The 14,298-nt window shown below is 43.6% G+C and overlaps 2 protein-coding genes across 2 annotated transcripts in view; both read right to left on the reverse strand.

Annotated features, from left to right (window-relative positions):
• LOC311135057 (calumenin-B-like) overlaps positions 1 to 1,833 on the reverse strand; it is a 5,319-nt gene extending 3,486 nt beyond the window's left edge. The window contains exons 1-5 of the mRNA XM_084168922.1: positions 1,746 to 1,833; positions 982 to 1,208; positions 664 to 857; positions 385 to 551; positions 216 to 276 (exon numbers count right to left, since the gene is read on the reverse strand). Of these exons, the coding sequence (XP_084025048.1) occupies positions 216 to 276; positions 385 to 551; positions 664 to 857; positions 982 to 1,205 (646 nt within the window). The 5' untranslated portion in view covers positions 1,206 to 1,208; positions 1,746 to 1,833. The remainder of the gene's footprint in view (positions 1 to 215; positions 277 to 384; positions 552 to 663; positions 858 to 981; positions 1,209 to 1,745) is intronic.
• A 485-nt stretch (positions 1,834 to 2,318) lies between these two features.
• On the reverse strand, positions 2,319 to 8,329 carry gtf3c6 (general transcription factor IIIC, polypeptide 6, alpha). Its single transcript, XM_084168920.1, has 6 exons — positions 8,223 to 8,329; positions 4,006 to 4,086; positions 3,829 to 3,892; positions 3,195 to 3,239; positions 2,973 to 3,083; positions 2,319 to 2,573 (listed from the first exon to the last, which is right to left on the reverse strand). The coding sequence occupies exons 1-6, from the start codon at positions 8,313 to 8,315 to the stop codon at positions 2,431 to 2,433; spliced, it is 537 nt and encodes a 178-aa protein (XP_084025046.1). The 5' UTR covers positions 8,316 to 8,329; the 3' UTR covers positions 2,319 to 2,430.
• Between the last annotated feature and the right edge of the window lie 5,969 nt (positions 8,330 to 14,298).

The raw sequence follows: 14,298 nt of genomic DNA on the forward strand, positions 1-14,298 counted from the left end.
CTCTGTCTTCACCCACTCTGGCTCTGAAGGATCCTCCTGGTTTATACATGTCTCCTAGAGGAGGGGGAGGAGAGAGGGAAGAGAGGAGGGGAGGAAAAGAGAGACGCTGATGACATGTTATAACTACGTGTCCTCCATGTACTGATCCAGGTGTTATTACAGGTAATAATGCACCCATGTACTCCTTCAGGTGTTTATTACAGGTTATAACTCACCTATGTACTCCTCCAGATCTATGAAGCCGTCTCCGTTTTTATCAATGTCCTCCATGGTCTCCTACAGGAGAGGGTATTGGCACAAAGATGTTACTGGCTGGCTACCTTAGACAAAGAAATTGTGTGTATATTACAAAATAAATACTCTGTGTGTGTGTGTGTGACCCACCAGTACAACTATATCCTTCATATGGTCGTACTCCTCAGGATGGAGGAAGGCTGTAAACTCCTCTTTACTGGCCTTCAGGTCCGCGTCCAGGTCGGCCATTTTGAATCTCCTCTCGTCGCGTGACATCATCTGTCTGTAGCTGAAGCCATCTTCTGGGTCTGAGTCATCTTAGGGGCACACACCAATTAGAACAGTTTAAGTCAGACCTTCAAGTAAAAAGGCACTTGTCAGGTGTCGTAGGTTACATTCTTGTACTCCTTTCAGAGTGTGTGTCTGTACCCAGTATGTATCCGTACGTAGCATTCTTGTACTCCTCCCAGGACACCAGTCCATCTCCGTTAAGGTCGTGACCTTTCCACTGGCGGTCCACATCATCATAGATCCACCTCTTCTGACTGTGTTTGATCCACTTCTTCATCTCCTCTACTGACACATAGCCATTCCTGTCCTCATCTATACGCTCTACCAACATACTGTAGGGAGAGAGAGATGAAGGGTGTTAATTCATCTTTTCATATCTTCTATATGAATCAATTTATCTCGCTTCTAAACAAGATGCAGCAGTTTAGTGAGTTCCTGTGTGTGGGTGTGTGTTACCCCAGTCTCTCCTTGCTCTCTTCAGGTGTGAGCTGATCAAAGGTCTTGGCCTCTTCCTGTCCAAGAAATGCTTCATGGTCATAATCAAAGTTATCTGCGTCATCATGGTTGCGGTTGCTAAGCTGGTCGTCATGGTGGACACGGTCCTTCTTCTCGATGGTGGGTTTACTGGAGGCATAGACCATGCACAGCGCAAAGCACATGACCAACGGCCGCAGCTCCATACTCTGACACACACACAGGACAGAGAGATGCGTACAACAATATGTTTGTGTCAGTGTGACAATGCATTTGGTTGACGACAGGAATTCGTCATGACCATCTTTAGTTTCACCATACTAACAGTAACGTTACTGTTGTTGTGACGGCCTTTGCAAGCTAGAAATCTAGCCTGATATCAACGTGATCAGTGTGTGTGATAAGATGAGGTAGCTAGCTAGGTAGTTCCACCAAAGACATTTATAACAAACTCAGTTTCCCCTATTCATCTGTGGTTCCACCGTTTCTGTCTAAACTACCTACGTTTTTTAAATTACAGGCGTAGCTAGCAGGCTTTATGTGAGTCCTCTTACTACCCTGCTGTGCAGACAGTTAGCAAGCAAGCTAACGTTAGCAAATAAGCATGCTCGCTAGCTCGAAATCTGTTGTTGAAATAAATGCACAGCTCATTTCAGTGTGTGTAACGTTAATGTTCCAACAAATTAGCAGGATAAAAACAGATGCACTGTGTATTTACGTAGGCGTAAAAATTATATTTTACTCACCGGTCTTTCTGAAGTCTTTCGATCTTGACCGTCAACGTCTACTCAAGATACACACGCATCGCCGACGCCGTAGTAAAGTCGTTTCCTGTACTAAGATAAGCTTGTACCATACCGATCGTCCGTTGGTCCACTTCAGGACAGCTTCGGCCTTTTGATTGGTCAATAACTGCCACGTCCACACGCTATGAGCGTGTAAAAAACAAAAACAAAAAAAAACATCCCCATTCACAAAACACAGCAGCACTTATCAGGCAGGACTCGTCAAACAACTTTCTAACACTGACTTTTATTTCTTTTTGTGACATTATATATATATATTTTTTAACTGCATCACACAACCAAGTGTATTAGTAGGATCTGCATGAGTGCATCCCCTCTCAAACTGCATGCCCATTTCATCATCAATCATTGACATTCCGATTGAGTGGGGATATTCTGAAATGAAGGAATGAGGTGATGGTGATAAAATAGAGATACTGTATGAGAGATTTAAGCAGTTCTCAATTCCATTATATCAGGAAATATCCCATCTATGAAGTACTAGAATACGTTAAATCAAGCACAACACATGGCTAGAAAGCATAATTTATTTCAACAACATACGCAGTACAAAAACATAAATCCAATACAAATCAAAGGTAAATCCTAATTAATGGAGTTGCTGCCAGTGTCCTGCCTGACCTCTCTACCCGGTCTTGTGCCCCATCGTGTGTGCTCCCCCTTCCCCTGCTGGCTTGGAGGTCCTCTTTGGGTTCTGGATGAAGTGAGAGAGTGAGTCGAGTCTGGCTGGGGACATTCCGTCACTCAGTGGCCGAAACTGAAAGTCTCCTGCAACAGCAACAAACAACACAAACAGCCACATTCAAGCATCTTCATGTTGCATAAAAAAACAGAGCTAAATTCAAGCATCTCAATGTTTGACTTTGGGTACAAAGGCACTGTATTGTGCAGTAAAATGTGCATTGAATAGAGTCACTAGAAGCAAAGGTCCAACCCCACCACATTTAATTATAATAATCAATAATTATGCCATTTAGCAGAAGCTTTTATCCAAACCGACTTACAGTCATGCATGCATACATTTTTACGTATGGGTGCTCCCAGGAAACAAACCCACTATACAGTCGTTGCAAGCGCCATGCTTTACCAACTGAGCTACAGAGGACCACAGTATTGATCCAAAATAGAGAGCACAGCACAATAGTCAGTGTGTGTGTGAGTGTGTACCTGAGCTGTTGTCTCCTTCCTTTTTCTCAGCAAGGAAGGTTCTCTGCATCATCAGTCTCTTAACTGTGTGGCACTTATAGCTCAGCTCTGGACTGGCTTCAGGGTCTGCCCCTAAACAAACAAACACACACACACGGGAGAGAGAGAGAGAGGAGAGAGAACGTAACACAGAGTGAAGATTAGTTCACCTCTATAAAACTCTCCACTCGTCAATAAACTCACCACTCGACTGTCCCTCCTCGAAGAGCACACAGGTGCCCAGAGCATCTTTCAGGAGAGATGGGGGAGAGAAGAGAGAGACAGAGAGGGGAGAGTTAAACAGATACTCAGTCTGTAACTCAGTATCACAACAAAAGGGCACTAATAAGAACACTACTCCTAAACATGTAGAACTACATTAATTTCCTGGAAAATGGATAACACAAATTCATAACAAATGTTGTATTAAAAACAGACCCCTAGCCCATCTTCCCTAGATACTCCTGTAGCAATACGGCAACTCTTCCACCTAGTCTATCAGTAGGAAAGATGCAACAAGTGACATGTTGAGTTGTTTTTATTCATCCAGTCCCTTCAGATCTAAAGTGTGCATAGGGAGCAGGGGCAAGGGGTCGATTAGGAATTCTGCAAATATGTTGTTGTTATAGGTCCCGTGTAGCTCAGTTGGTAGAGCATGGCGCTTGCAATGCCAGGGTTGTGGGTTCGATTCCCACAGGGGGCCAGTATAAAAAAATAATAAAATACATGTATGCACTAACTGTAAGTCGCTCTGGATAAGAGCGTCTGCTAAATGACTAAAATGTAAAATGTTGTAAGGTGTAAGCAAATAGAATCCACCAATAATTAATACACTTACCGTCATACTCTCCTGCAAACACGTACCTTCCCACCTGCATCATTGGCTGCTCACTGTCAATGTCCTTCAATACAACAAATCAGACAATCAACAGGAGAGGAGGAACATACAGGTTTCATTCAATGTTTTCTTTGCAACCTACTGTAGCGTGCGAGAAAGTGAAGCCAGATCACTCACCAGAATCTTGCAGGTGCCCTGACACTTGGTCAAAAAATCTGAGTTAATTATACCAGAGAGCTCAACCACAACCAACTGCTCCTAAAAAGACAGAGGAGGGAGAAAGAGAACAAGAGATGCAAAAAAATTGAAGAAATTCTCTTCAGTCATTTTTCCATGGTAGAGGGTCTTTCTGATCACAACAAACACTGCAACATTAGATGGCAAACAACACTAGATAGCCAACACATTTTATGGTAGACAGTCTTACCAGAGGTCTCTAGACTACTGTAGGGGCCATTTGTACACTACAGGTGCATCCCAATACTCTCTCTCCTTTCTCCCAAAGTGTGCACTTGTTAATTTGCCTTCACTGATATGAAAGGAAATGACTGGTATAAGAAATATGGTGAAAACTCCCTCTAGCCTAGTTCGACCAATCCAATGCTTTTAGATTTGAGGGAAGTCTCCTCCTTCGGTGGGGTTTAACGGCGGTTGGCATCCAGTTCCCTGTGACCTGCCCTGTCTGGAATTGCGGGGAGTAACAGCGTAGCCTACGTTGTTACCATGACAAAGACCAAAGCCGGTAGGAGTACCGTTGAGGATAGTGGTGTGTCTCTATCACAGGTGAAGGATCTTTTAAATGAACAAAAATAGTTTTACAAGCAGTTGTTAAAAACAACAAGAAAATAGTCAACTAATAAAATAATGGACGACCTGACCAGAGAGGTCCAGGACCTGAAGAACAGTTTGCAGTTCTCCCAGGGTCAGCTCGATGAGTTTGAAAAGGAAAACGGCAAGATGACAATAATCTGTAAGTCATTGAGAGAGGACATTAGTTCTGTAAGTGAATCCATGATAACAATGATGGAGAAATCAGATTATCTCGAGGGACAATCAAGGCGGAACAATATTGTTGTAGACGGAATTGCAGAATCTCCACGAGACCTGGACGAAGTTTGAGGATAAAGTGAAGGAAATGATCTTGGAGAAACTGAAGATGGACCACAGGAAGATTCAGTTGGAGCGCGGACACAGGACTGGGAAACCCACCACCGGCCCAGGTGACAGGCCCAGGCCGATAGTCGTCAGGTTTCTGAGGTTCAAGGACAAGGTAGCGGTTCTGGAAAGAACCAAGAACTTGAGGGGAACATACAGTGCATTCGGAAAGTATACAGACACTTTGACGTTTTCCACATTTTGTTACGTTACAGCCTTATTCTAAAATGGATTTTAAAAATAGCTCAGGTCCATCCTGTTTCCATTGATCATCCGTGAGATGTTTCTACAACTTGATTGGAGTCCACCTGTGGTAAATTCAATTGATTGGACATGATTTGGAAAGGCACACACCTGTTTACATAAGGTCCCACAGTTGACAGTGCATGTCAGAGCAAAAACCAAGCAATGAGGTCGAAGGAATTGTCCGTAGAGCTCCGAGACAGGATTGTGACGAGGCACAGATCTGGGGAAGGGTACCAAAACATTTCTGCAGCATTGAAGGTCCCCAAGAACACAGCAGCCTCCATCATTCTTAAATGGAAGTTTGGAACCACCAAGACACTTCCTAGAGCTGGCCGCCCGGCCAAACTAAGCAATCGGGGGAGAAGAGCCTTGGTCAGGGAGGTGACCAAGAACCCAATGGTAACTCTGAAAGAGCTCCAGAGTTCCTCTGTAGAGATGGGAGAACCTTCCAGAAGGACAACCATCTCTGCAGCATTTCACCAATCAGGCCTTTATGGTAGAGTGGCCAGACAGAAGCCACTCCTCAGTAAAAGGCACATGACTGCCCGCTTGGAGTTTGCCAAAAGACACCTAAAGGACTCAGATCATGAGAAACACAATTCTGTGGTCTGATGAAACCAAGATTGAACTCTTTGGCCTGAATACCAAGCGTCACATCTGGAGGAAACCTGGCACCATCCCTACGGTGAAGAATGGTGGTGGCAGCATCATGCTGTGGGGATATTTTTCAGCGGCAGGGACTGGGAGACTAGTCAGGATCGAGGGAAAGATGAACGGAGCCAAGTACAGAGAGATCCTTGATGAAAACCTGCTCCAGAGCGCTCAGGACCTCAGACTGGGGCGAAGGTTCACCTTCCAACAGGACAACGACCCTAAACACACAGCCAAGACAACGCAGGAGTGGCTTCGGGACAAGTCTCTGAATGTCCTTGAGTGGCCCAGCAAGAGCCGGGACTTGAACTCGATCGAACATCTTTGGAGAGACCTGAAAAGAGCTGTGCAGCGACGCTCCCCATCCAACCTGACAGAGCTTGAGAGGATCTGCAGAGAAGAATAGGAGAAACTCCCCAAATACAGGTGTGCCAAGCTTGTAGCGTCATACCCAAGAAGGCTGTAATCGCTGCTAAAGGTGCTTCAACAAAGTACTGAGTAAAGGGTCTGAATACTTATGTAAATGTATTATTAAAGTTTTTTTTATTTGTAATAATTTAGCAAAAATGTCTAAAAACCGGTTTTTGCTTTGCCATTATGGGGTATTGGGTGTAGATTGATGAGGGGGAAAAACAATTTAATCAATTTTAGAATAAGGCTGTAAAGTAACAAAATGTGAAGAAAGTCAAGGGGTCTGAATACTTTCTGAATGCACTGTACATCTTCCTAATTGAGGACTATCCTGAAGCTGTGCGCCAGAAGACAAAATAACTGATCCCGGCCATGAAAGCTGCCAGAGAGCATGGGGACATTGCTTACATCTGATATGACAGGCTCATAGTCCACCCTCCCCCCCAAAAGCCTGGAAAGGATGAGAGCCAAGCCTATGGGTTCGTAGCTTCAACCCCTCAGCACACACACACACCAATTGATTAATGGACTACTGAATGTATATATATTTTTTTTTAAATTATCTTGCTTTGTTTGTTATTTTCCATATTACGTATATATATGAGAAGCTACCCAGAAAAGGGCTGAAAATAGCCCATATTAATATATGTAGCCTTAGAAATAAGGTTCATGAAATCAATAACTTGCTATCAGATAACATCAGTATAAAGCAACACCTCACGCCTCTCCCCTATTTGACACAGATCTTAACCTAAATTGCGTGACACAGTGCCGACTCCCTCTGGGCGGAAGTAACACAAACAACTAAATCACAAGTCCACTACGGGTTACCTTCACTGATTCAACTATACCTAATCCTTTCCCACCCACAACTAGATCCGGCAAAGAGCAAGGATCCACTCTCTCCAAAAATGTTGCTTCTACTGGACCAGATTATTCTTTATCATGTCCATCAATGCAAGGCTCGGACTCCGAGCTCTTCACCACACCACCCACCTCACTCCTCACTTCATTTGCCCTAATTAATTTCACCTCCAGAACTCGGTATGGTGTACGGCTCACTCTGTTTGTACTTGACAACAATCTTCTTCGACACACCATCTTCTTCTTTTTCGCCATCTTCAGAGTCAAATTCAACCTCTGCTTCTCATTCTTTTTTTCCTTTCATTCCTCCTCCGAAATCCAATTAAATGACTCCTTGTGAAAATACTCTACTTTTTCGAATAGAAATCTATTTCTTGCCTCCTTGAGGGACGACATCTACCAAAAAGCCGCATTCCCTTTCATGAATCCCTGTTCAGCCTGACAGCCTCATTTGGAACACGCAGGCAGAGGGAGAGGCAGCGTGCAACAAAAACATTAATCATGTGTGGGAAGTAGTGAACGAGTGTACACTTCAGGAGGTAGGATAGATGTTTGAGAGGCCCCCTTGGGGATATTGGCCCTCCTGTAGCTCAGTTGGTAGAGCATGGCGCTTGCAACGGATGGGTTGTGGGTTCGTTTCCCACGGGGGGCCAGTATGAAAAATGTATGCACTCACTAATTGTAAGTCGCTCTGGATAAGAGCGTCTGCTAAACGACTAAAATGTCAATTGGATCACAAAAAAAAATAAAAAATAGGGACGCCGGAAAGTGTTAGCTCACAGGTTGAAGGAGAGCATATGGTTCTTACTTTCTCACTAGATCAGCATGTAATACAACTCTCTGCACATTTGTTCGGTAAATCAAATGTATTGCTCATTTTTATTGTATATTCTGAAATAAATGGGAACTTCACCCAACCAAAGATATACGTCTGGAATGCCAATTGTATTTGGTCGCTTCACAAACTGCTCTCATTCTGTGCCAGTGGCGTTTCATAGGGAATCACCACTACAACCAGAGACGAATAAGCAAAGTCACTATCTGTTGCGACTACTCTTTGGTCTTACCTCCTCCTCCCATTCGTCTTCCATTTTCACGATTCTTGATAAGAAACTGCCTGGAATAGTAAATAAAGACCCACACCGCTGTGAAGCGGGCATTAATAACTAAGTACTTCCGGGTCACGGAGTTTTGGACTCCTTCAGAATACATGTCCCTTCCTGTATACTTTGTAAATGAGTAATTAGGGCGAAAATTATGACAAATGTGCACAATTATTGATATATTTGATACTAGTTATCATACAAATAATAATTAAAAGTATTTCTATAAGATATGTCATTTTTTGTATTTTAATTTTTTGCCTTAAATGGTTAACAATGTTTTTTGTGTGTGTACTCCTATCATTTATTTCACCGTTCAAAATTATCTGTACTTGTGTCGCAGTACAAGGGGGGTGCATTCAACTCAAATCCACAAAGTTTACATCCAGTGGAGCTTCGCTGCTCATTTGACAGCCCTTACAGAGTGGCCCATCAACTTAAATCCAATAGCGTTTTCATTTTGGACATACATATTGCACCTTACAAAATTATCTGTACGTTGTGTAGCAGTAAAAGGAGGGGCCATTCTACTCAGGAGCACTTCTAGTATCGAAATCCACAGAGTTTACACACAGAGGAGCGTCACTGTTCATTTGGCGGCCCTTATAGTGGCCTATCAGTTTAAATCCAATAGTTTTTCCATATTGGACATTCATATTGCACTGTAAACAATTTTCTGTACGTTGTGTCGCTGTAAAAGGATGGGCCATTCTACTCAGGAGCACTTCAGCTTTCCAAATCCACTGAGTTTACACCCCCAGCAATGTCGCTGCTCATTTTGCGGCCACATTTCATACACCATTTTCTGTACATGACATTTATATTGGCAAACAATTTGAGCTTCTACTTCTAAAAATCCACCTGTCCAGAAATAAGTATCTCACTGTTGCCGCTTGCTACAGACCCCCCTCAACCCCCAGCTGTGCCCTGGACACCATATGTGAATTGATTGCCCCCCATCTATCCTCAGAGTTCGTACTGCTTGGTGACCTAAACTGGGATATGCTTAACACCCCGGCCGTCCTACAATCTAAACTAGATGCCCTCAATCTCACACAAATTATAAAGGAACCTACCAGGTACAACCCTAAATCCGTAAACATGGGCACCCTCATAGATATCATCCTGACTAATTTACCCTCTAAATACACCTCCGCTGTCTTCAAACAGGATCTCAGCGATCACTGCCTCATTGCCTGCGTCCGCAATGGGTCCGCGGTCAAACGATCACCCCTCATCACTGTCATACGCTCCCTAAAACACTTTAGCGAGCAGGCCTTTCTAATTGACCTGGCCCGGGTATCCTGGATGGATATTGACCTTATTCCGTCAGTAGAGGATGCCTGGTTGTTCTTTAAAAGTGCTTTCCTCTCCATATTAAATAAGTATGCCACGTTCAACAAATTCAGAACTAAGAACAGATATAGCCCCTGGTTCACCCCAGACTTGACTGCCCTTGACCAGCACAAAAACATCCTGTGGCGTACTGCATTAGCATCGAACAGCCCCCGCGATATGCAACTTTTAAGGGAAGTTAGGAACCAATATACACAATCAGTTAGGAAAGCAAAGGCTAGCTTTTTCAAACAGAAATTTGCATCCTGTAGCACTAACTCCAAAAAGTTTTGGGACACTGTAGAGTCCATGGAGAATAAGAGCACCTCCTCCCAGCTGCCCACTGCACTGAGGCTAGGAAACACTGTCACCACCGATAAATCTACGATAATCGAGAATTTCAACAAGCATTTTGCTACGGCTGGCCATGCTTTCCACCTGGAAACCCCTACCTTGGCCAACAGCTCTGCAACCTCCGCTGCAACTTGCCCATGCCCCCCCGCTTCTCCTTCACCCAAATTCAGACAGCTGATGTTCTGAAAGAGCTGCAAAATCTGGACCCTTTCTTTTTAAAATTAGCCGCCAAAATTGTCGCAATCCCTATTACTAGCCTGTTCAACCTCTCTTTCGTCGTCTGAGATCCCCAGAGATTGGAAAGCTGCCGCGGTCATCCCCCTCTTCAAAGGGTGTGACACTCTAGATTAAAACAGTTACAGACCTATATCCATCCTGCCCTGCCTTTCGAAAGTATTTGAAAGCCAAGTTAACAAACAGATCACTGACCATTTCGAATCCCACCGTACCTTCTCCGCTATGCAATCTGGTTTCCGAGCTGCTCATGGGTGCACCTCAGCCACGCTCAAGGTCCTAAACGATATTATAACCGCGATTGATAAAAGACAGTACTGTGCAGCCGTCTTCATCGACCTGGCCATGGCTTTCGACTCTGTCAATCACTGCATTCTTATTGGCAGACTAAATAGCCTTGGTTTCACAAATGACTGCCTCGCCTGGTTCACCAACTACTTCTCAGATAGAGTTCAATGTGTCAAATCGGAGGGCCTGTTGTCTGGACCTCTGGCAGTCTCTATGAGAGTTCTCGGGCCGACTCTATTCTCTGTGTATATCAATGATGTCGCTCTTGCTGCTGGTGACTCTCAGATCCAACTCTACGCAGACGACAACATTTTGTATACATCTGGCCCTTCATTGGACACTGTGTTAACAAACCTCCAAACGAGCTTCAATGCCATACAACACTCCTTCCGTAGCCTCCAACTGCTCTTAAACGCTAGTAAAACTAAATGCATGTTCTTCAATCGAATGCTGCTTGCACCCGCCCGCCCAACTAGAATCACTACTCTCGGCGGGTCTGACTTAGAATATGTGGACAACTACAAATACCTAGGTGTCTGGTTAGACCGTAAACTCTCCTCCCAGACTCACATTAAGCATCTCCAATCCAAAGTTAAATCTAGAATCAGCTTCCTATTTCGCAACAAAGCCTCCTTCACTCATGCTGCCAAACATGCCCTCGTAAAACTGACTATCCTACCGATCCTTGACTTCGGCGATGTCATTTACAAAATAGCCTCCAACACTCTACTCAGCAAATTGGATGTAGTCTATCACAGTGCCATCCGTTTTGTCACCAAAGCCCCATATACTACCCACCATTGTGACCTGTACGCTTTCGTTGGCTGGCCCTCACTAGATATTCGTCGCCAAACCCAATGGCTCCAGGTCATCTATAAATCACTGCTAGGCAAATCCCCGCCTTATCTTAGTTCATTGGTCACCATAGCAACACCCATCCGTAGTATGCGCTCCAGCAGGTATATCTCACTGGTCATCCCCAAGGCCAACACCTCCTTTGACCACCATTCCTTCCAGTTCTCTGCTGCCAATGACTGGAACGACTGCAAAAATCTCTGAAGCTGGAGACTCTTATCTCCCTCACTAACTTTAAGCATCAGTTGTCAGAGCACCTTACCGATCACTGCACCTGTACACAGCCCATCTGTAATTAGCCCACCCAACTACCTCATCCCCATATTGTTATTTCTTTTGCTAATTTGCACCCCAGTATCTCTATTTACATATAATCTTCTGCATATCTATCACTCCTGTGTTAATACTAAATTGTAATTATTTTGCACTATGGCCTATTTATTGCCTTACCTCCATAACTTACTACATTTGCACACACTGTATATAGATTTTCTATTGTGTTATTGACTGTACGTTTTGTTTATCCCATATGTAACTCTGTGTTGTTGTTGTTTTTATCGCACTGCTTTACTTTATCTTGGCCAGGTCGCAGTTGTAAATGAGAACTTGTTCTCAACTGGCTTACCTGGTTAAATAAAAATAAAAAATACATTTAAGTATTTTGTATCAGCGGTGGCTTCATGTTCAAGTCCCGTTCTACCACACCTGATTCTACTAATCAGCTTAGAACTGGGCTTGAACAAAGGCATGCACACCCTGTGGGTCCTTGAGAGCAGGTTGGACCAGCCTTGATTAAAAAGTATTACACTGAACAAAAATATAAATCCAACATGCAACAATTTCAAAGATTTTACTGAGTTACAGTTCATATAAGGAAATCAGTCAATTGAAATAAATTCATTAGGCCCTAATCTATGGATTTCACATGACTGGCAATACAGATATGCATCTGTTGTACACAGATACTTTTTTTTAAAAGTAGGGGCGTGGATCAGAAAACCAGTCAGTATCTGGTATGACCACCATTTGCCTTGTGCAGCGCGACACATCTCCTTCGTATAGAGTTGATCAGGCTGTTAATTGTGGCCTGTGGAATGTTGTCCCACTCCTCTTCAATGGCTGTGCGAAGTTGCTGGATATTGGCGGGAACTGGAACATGCTATCGTACACGTCGATCCAGAGCATCCCAAACATGCTCAATGGGCGTCATGTCTGGTGAGTATGCAGGCCATGGAAGAACTGGGACATTTTCAGCTTCCAGGAATTGTGTACATATCCTTGCGACATGGGGCCATGCATTATCATGCTGAAACATGAGGTGACGGCAGCAGATAAATGTCACGACAATTGGCCTCAGGATCTCGTCACAGTATCTCTGTGCATTCAAAATGCCATCGATAAAATGCAATCGTGTTCTTTGTCTGTAGCTTATGCCTGCCCATACCATAACCCCACCGCCACCAACCAAACCGCTTGCCCACACGACGCCATACACGCTGTCTGCCATCTGCCAGGTACAGTTGAAACTGTGATACATCCGTGAAAAGCACACTTCTCCAGCGTGCCAGTGGCCATCGAAGGTGAGCATTAGCCCACTGAAGTCGGTTACGACGCAGAACTGCAGTCAAGTCATGACCCTGGTGAGGACGACAAGCACACAGATGAGCTTCCCTGAGACGGTTTCTGACAGTTTGTGCAGAAATTCTTAGGTTGTGGAAACCCCCAGTTTCATCAGCTGTCCGGCTGGCGTGGTTACACGTGGTCTGTGGCCAAATTCTCTAAAACAATGTTGGAGGCGGGTATGGTAGAGAAATTAACATTAAATTATCTGGCAAATTCTGCAGTCAGCATGCCAATTGCACGCTCCCTCAAAACATGAGACATCTGTGGCATTGTGTTGTGTGACAAAACTACACCTGTGTAATGATCATGCTGTTTAATCAGCTTCTTGATATGCCACACCTGTCAGATGGATGGATTATCTTGACAAAGGATACAGTGCTCACTAACAGGGATGTAAACAAATTTGTGCACAACATGAGAGAAATAAGCTTTTTGTGCATATGGAATTTTTTTGGGATCTTTTATTTCAGCTCATGAAACATGGGACCAGCACTTTACATGTTGCGTTTATATTTGTGTTCAGTGTAGTTTAACTACCACCAAGCTACGGAAAATTGTAATTACATTACTATTTGAATTACATGTAGTTCACTACTCCCCAACACTGACATCTAGGCTATGTTTGAACATCACAGTACAGTACGGCACAGTTTAGTACAGTAGAGCACAGTAGAACAAAGAAGAGTACAGTACAATATGGTACGGTATGGTACGGTACAGGACAGTAGAGTTTTATTCAGTAGAGTACATTACAGTACAGTATGGTACAGTACAGTAGAGTTTAATTCATTAGAGTAGAGTACAGTAGAGTACAGTAAAGTACAGTAGAGTAGAGTACAGTACAGTATAATTCAGTAGAGTACAGTAGAGTACAGTACAGTAGAGTACACTACAGTACAGTAGAGTTTAATTCAGTAGAGTACAGTACAGTAGAGTACAGTATAGTTTAATTCAGTAGAGTAGAGTACAGTACAGTTTAGATCAGTAAAGTTGAGTACATTAGAGTAAATTAAGGTTCAAAACAGTACACTTTACTGTACTCTAGTGTGCTCTACTGTGCTGTATGTACTGTGCTGTCCAAACTTGTGAAACATAGATGTCTATGATTGTGGGCTGGGTGGTAGCCTAGCGGCCCAGTAACCAAAAGGTAAGCCGCTCTGCATAAGAGCGTCTGCTAAATGACTAAAATGTAAAATGTAATTGGTTCAGATTTGGTCCGAACCAGACCAAATCTGAACCAATTACAGATGTCTATGTTTGGGCTATGTTTGAATGTCTATATTTGGCCTGTCCGGACATCTGTAGATGTCTATGATTGGTTCAGATTTGGTCTATGTCCGTGGACGTTGAA

The sequence above is a fragment of the Coregonus lavaretus genome, assembly GCF_964263955.1.
Source record: "Coregonus lavaretus genome assembly, chromosome: 9".
Lineage (NCBI taxonomy): Eukaryota > Metazoa > Chordata > Actinopteri > Salmoniformes > Salmonidae > Coregonus > Coregonus lavaretus.

Excerpts from the sequence above, each read along its gene's own strand:
- gtf3c6 (XM_084168920.1), bottom strand. The coding sequence starts at position 8,315 with ATGCCCGCTTCACAGCGGTGTGGGTCTTTATTTACTATTCCAGGCAGT. Across the intron at positions 3,240-3,828 it reads GTTTGCAGGAGAGTATGACG|ATGCTCTGGGCACCTGTGTG; the intron begins GTAAGTGTATTA and ends CTCTCCTGAAAG. Across the intron at positions 3,084-3,194 it reads CGAGGAGGGACAGTCGAGTG|GGGCAGACCCTGAAGCCAGT; the intron begins GTGAGTTTATTG and ends TTGTTTGTTTAG.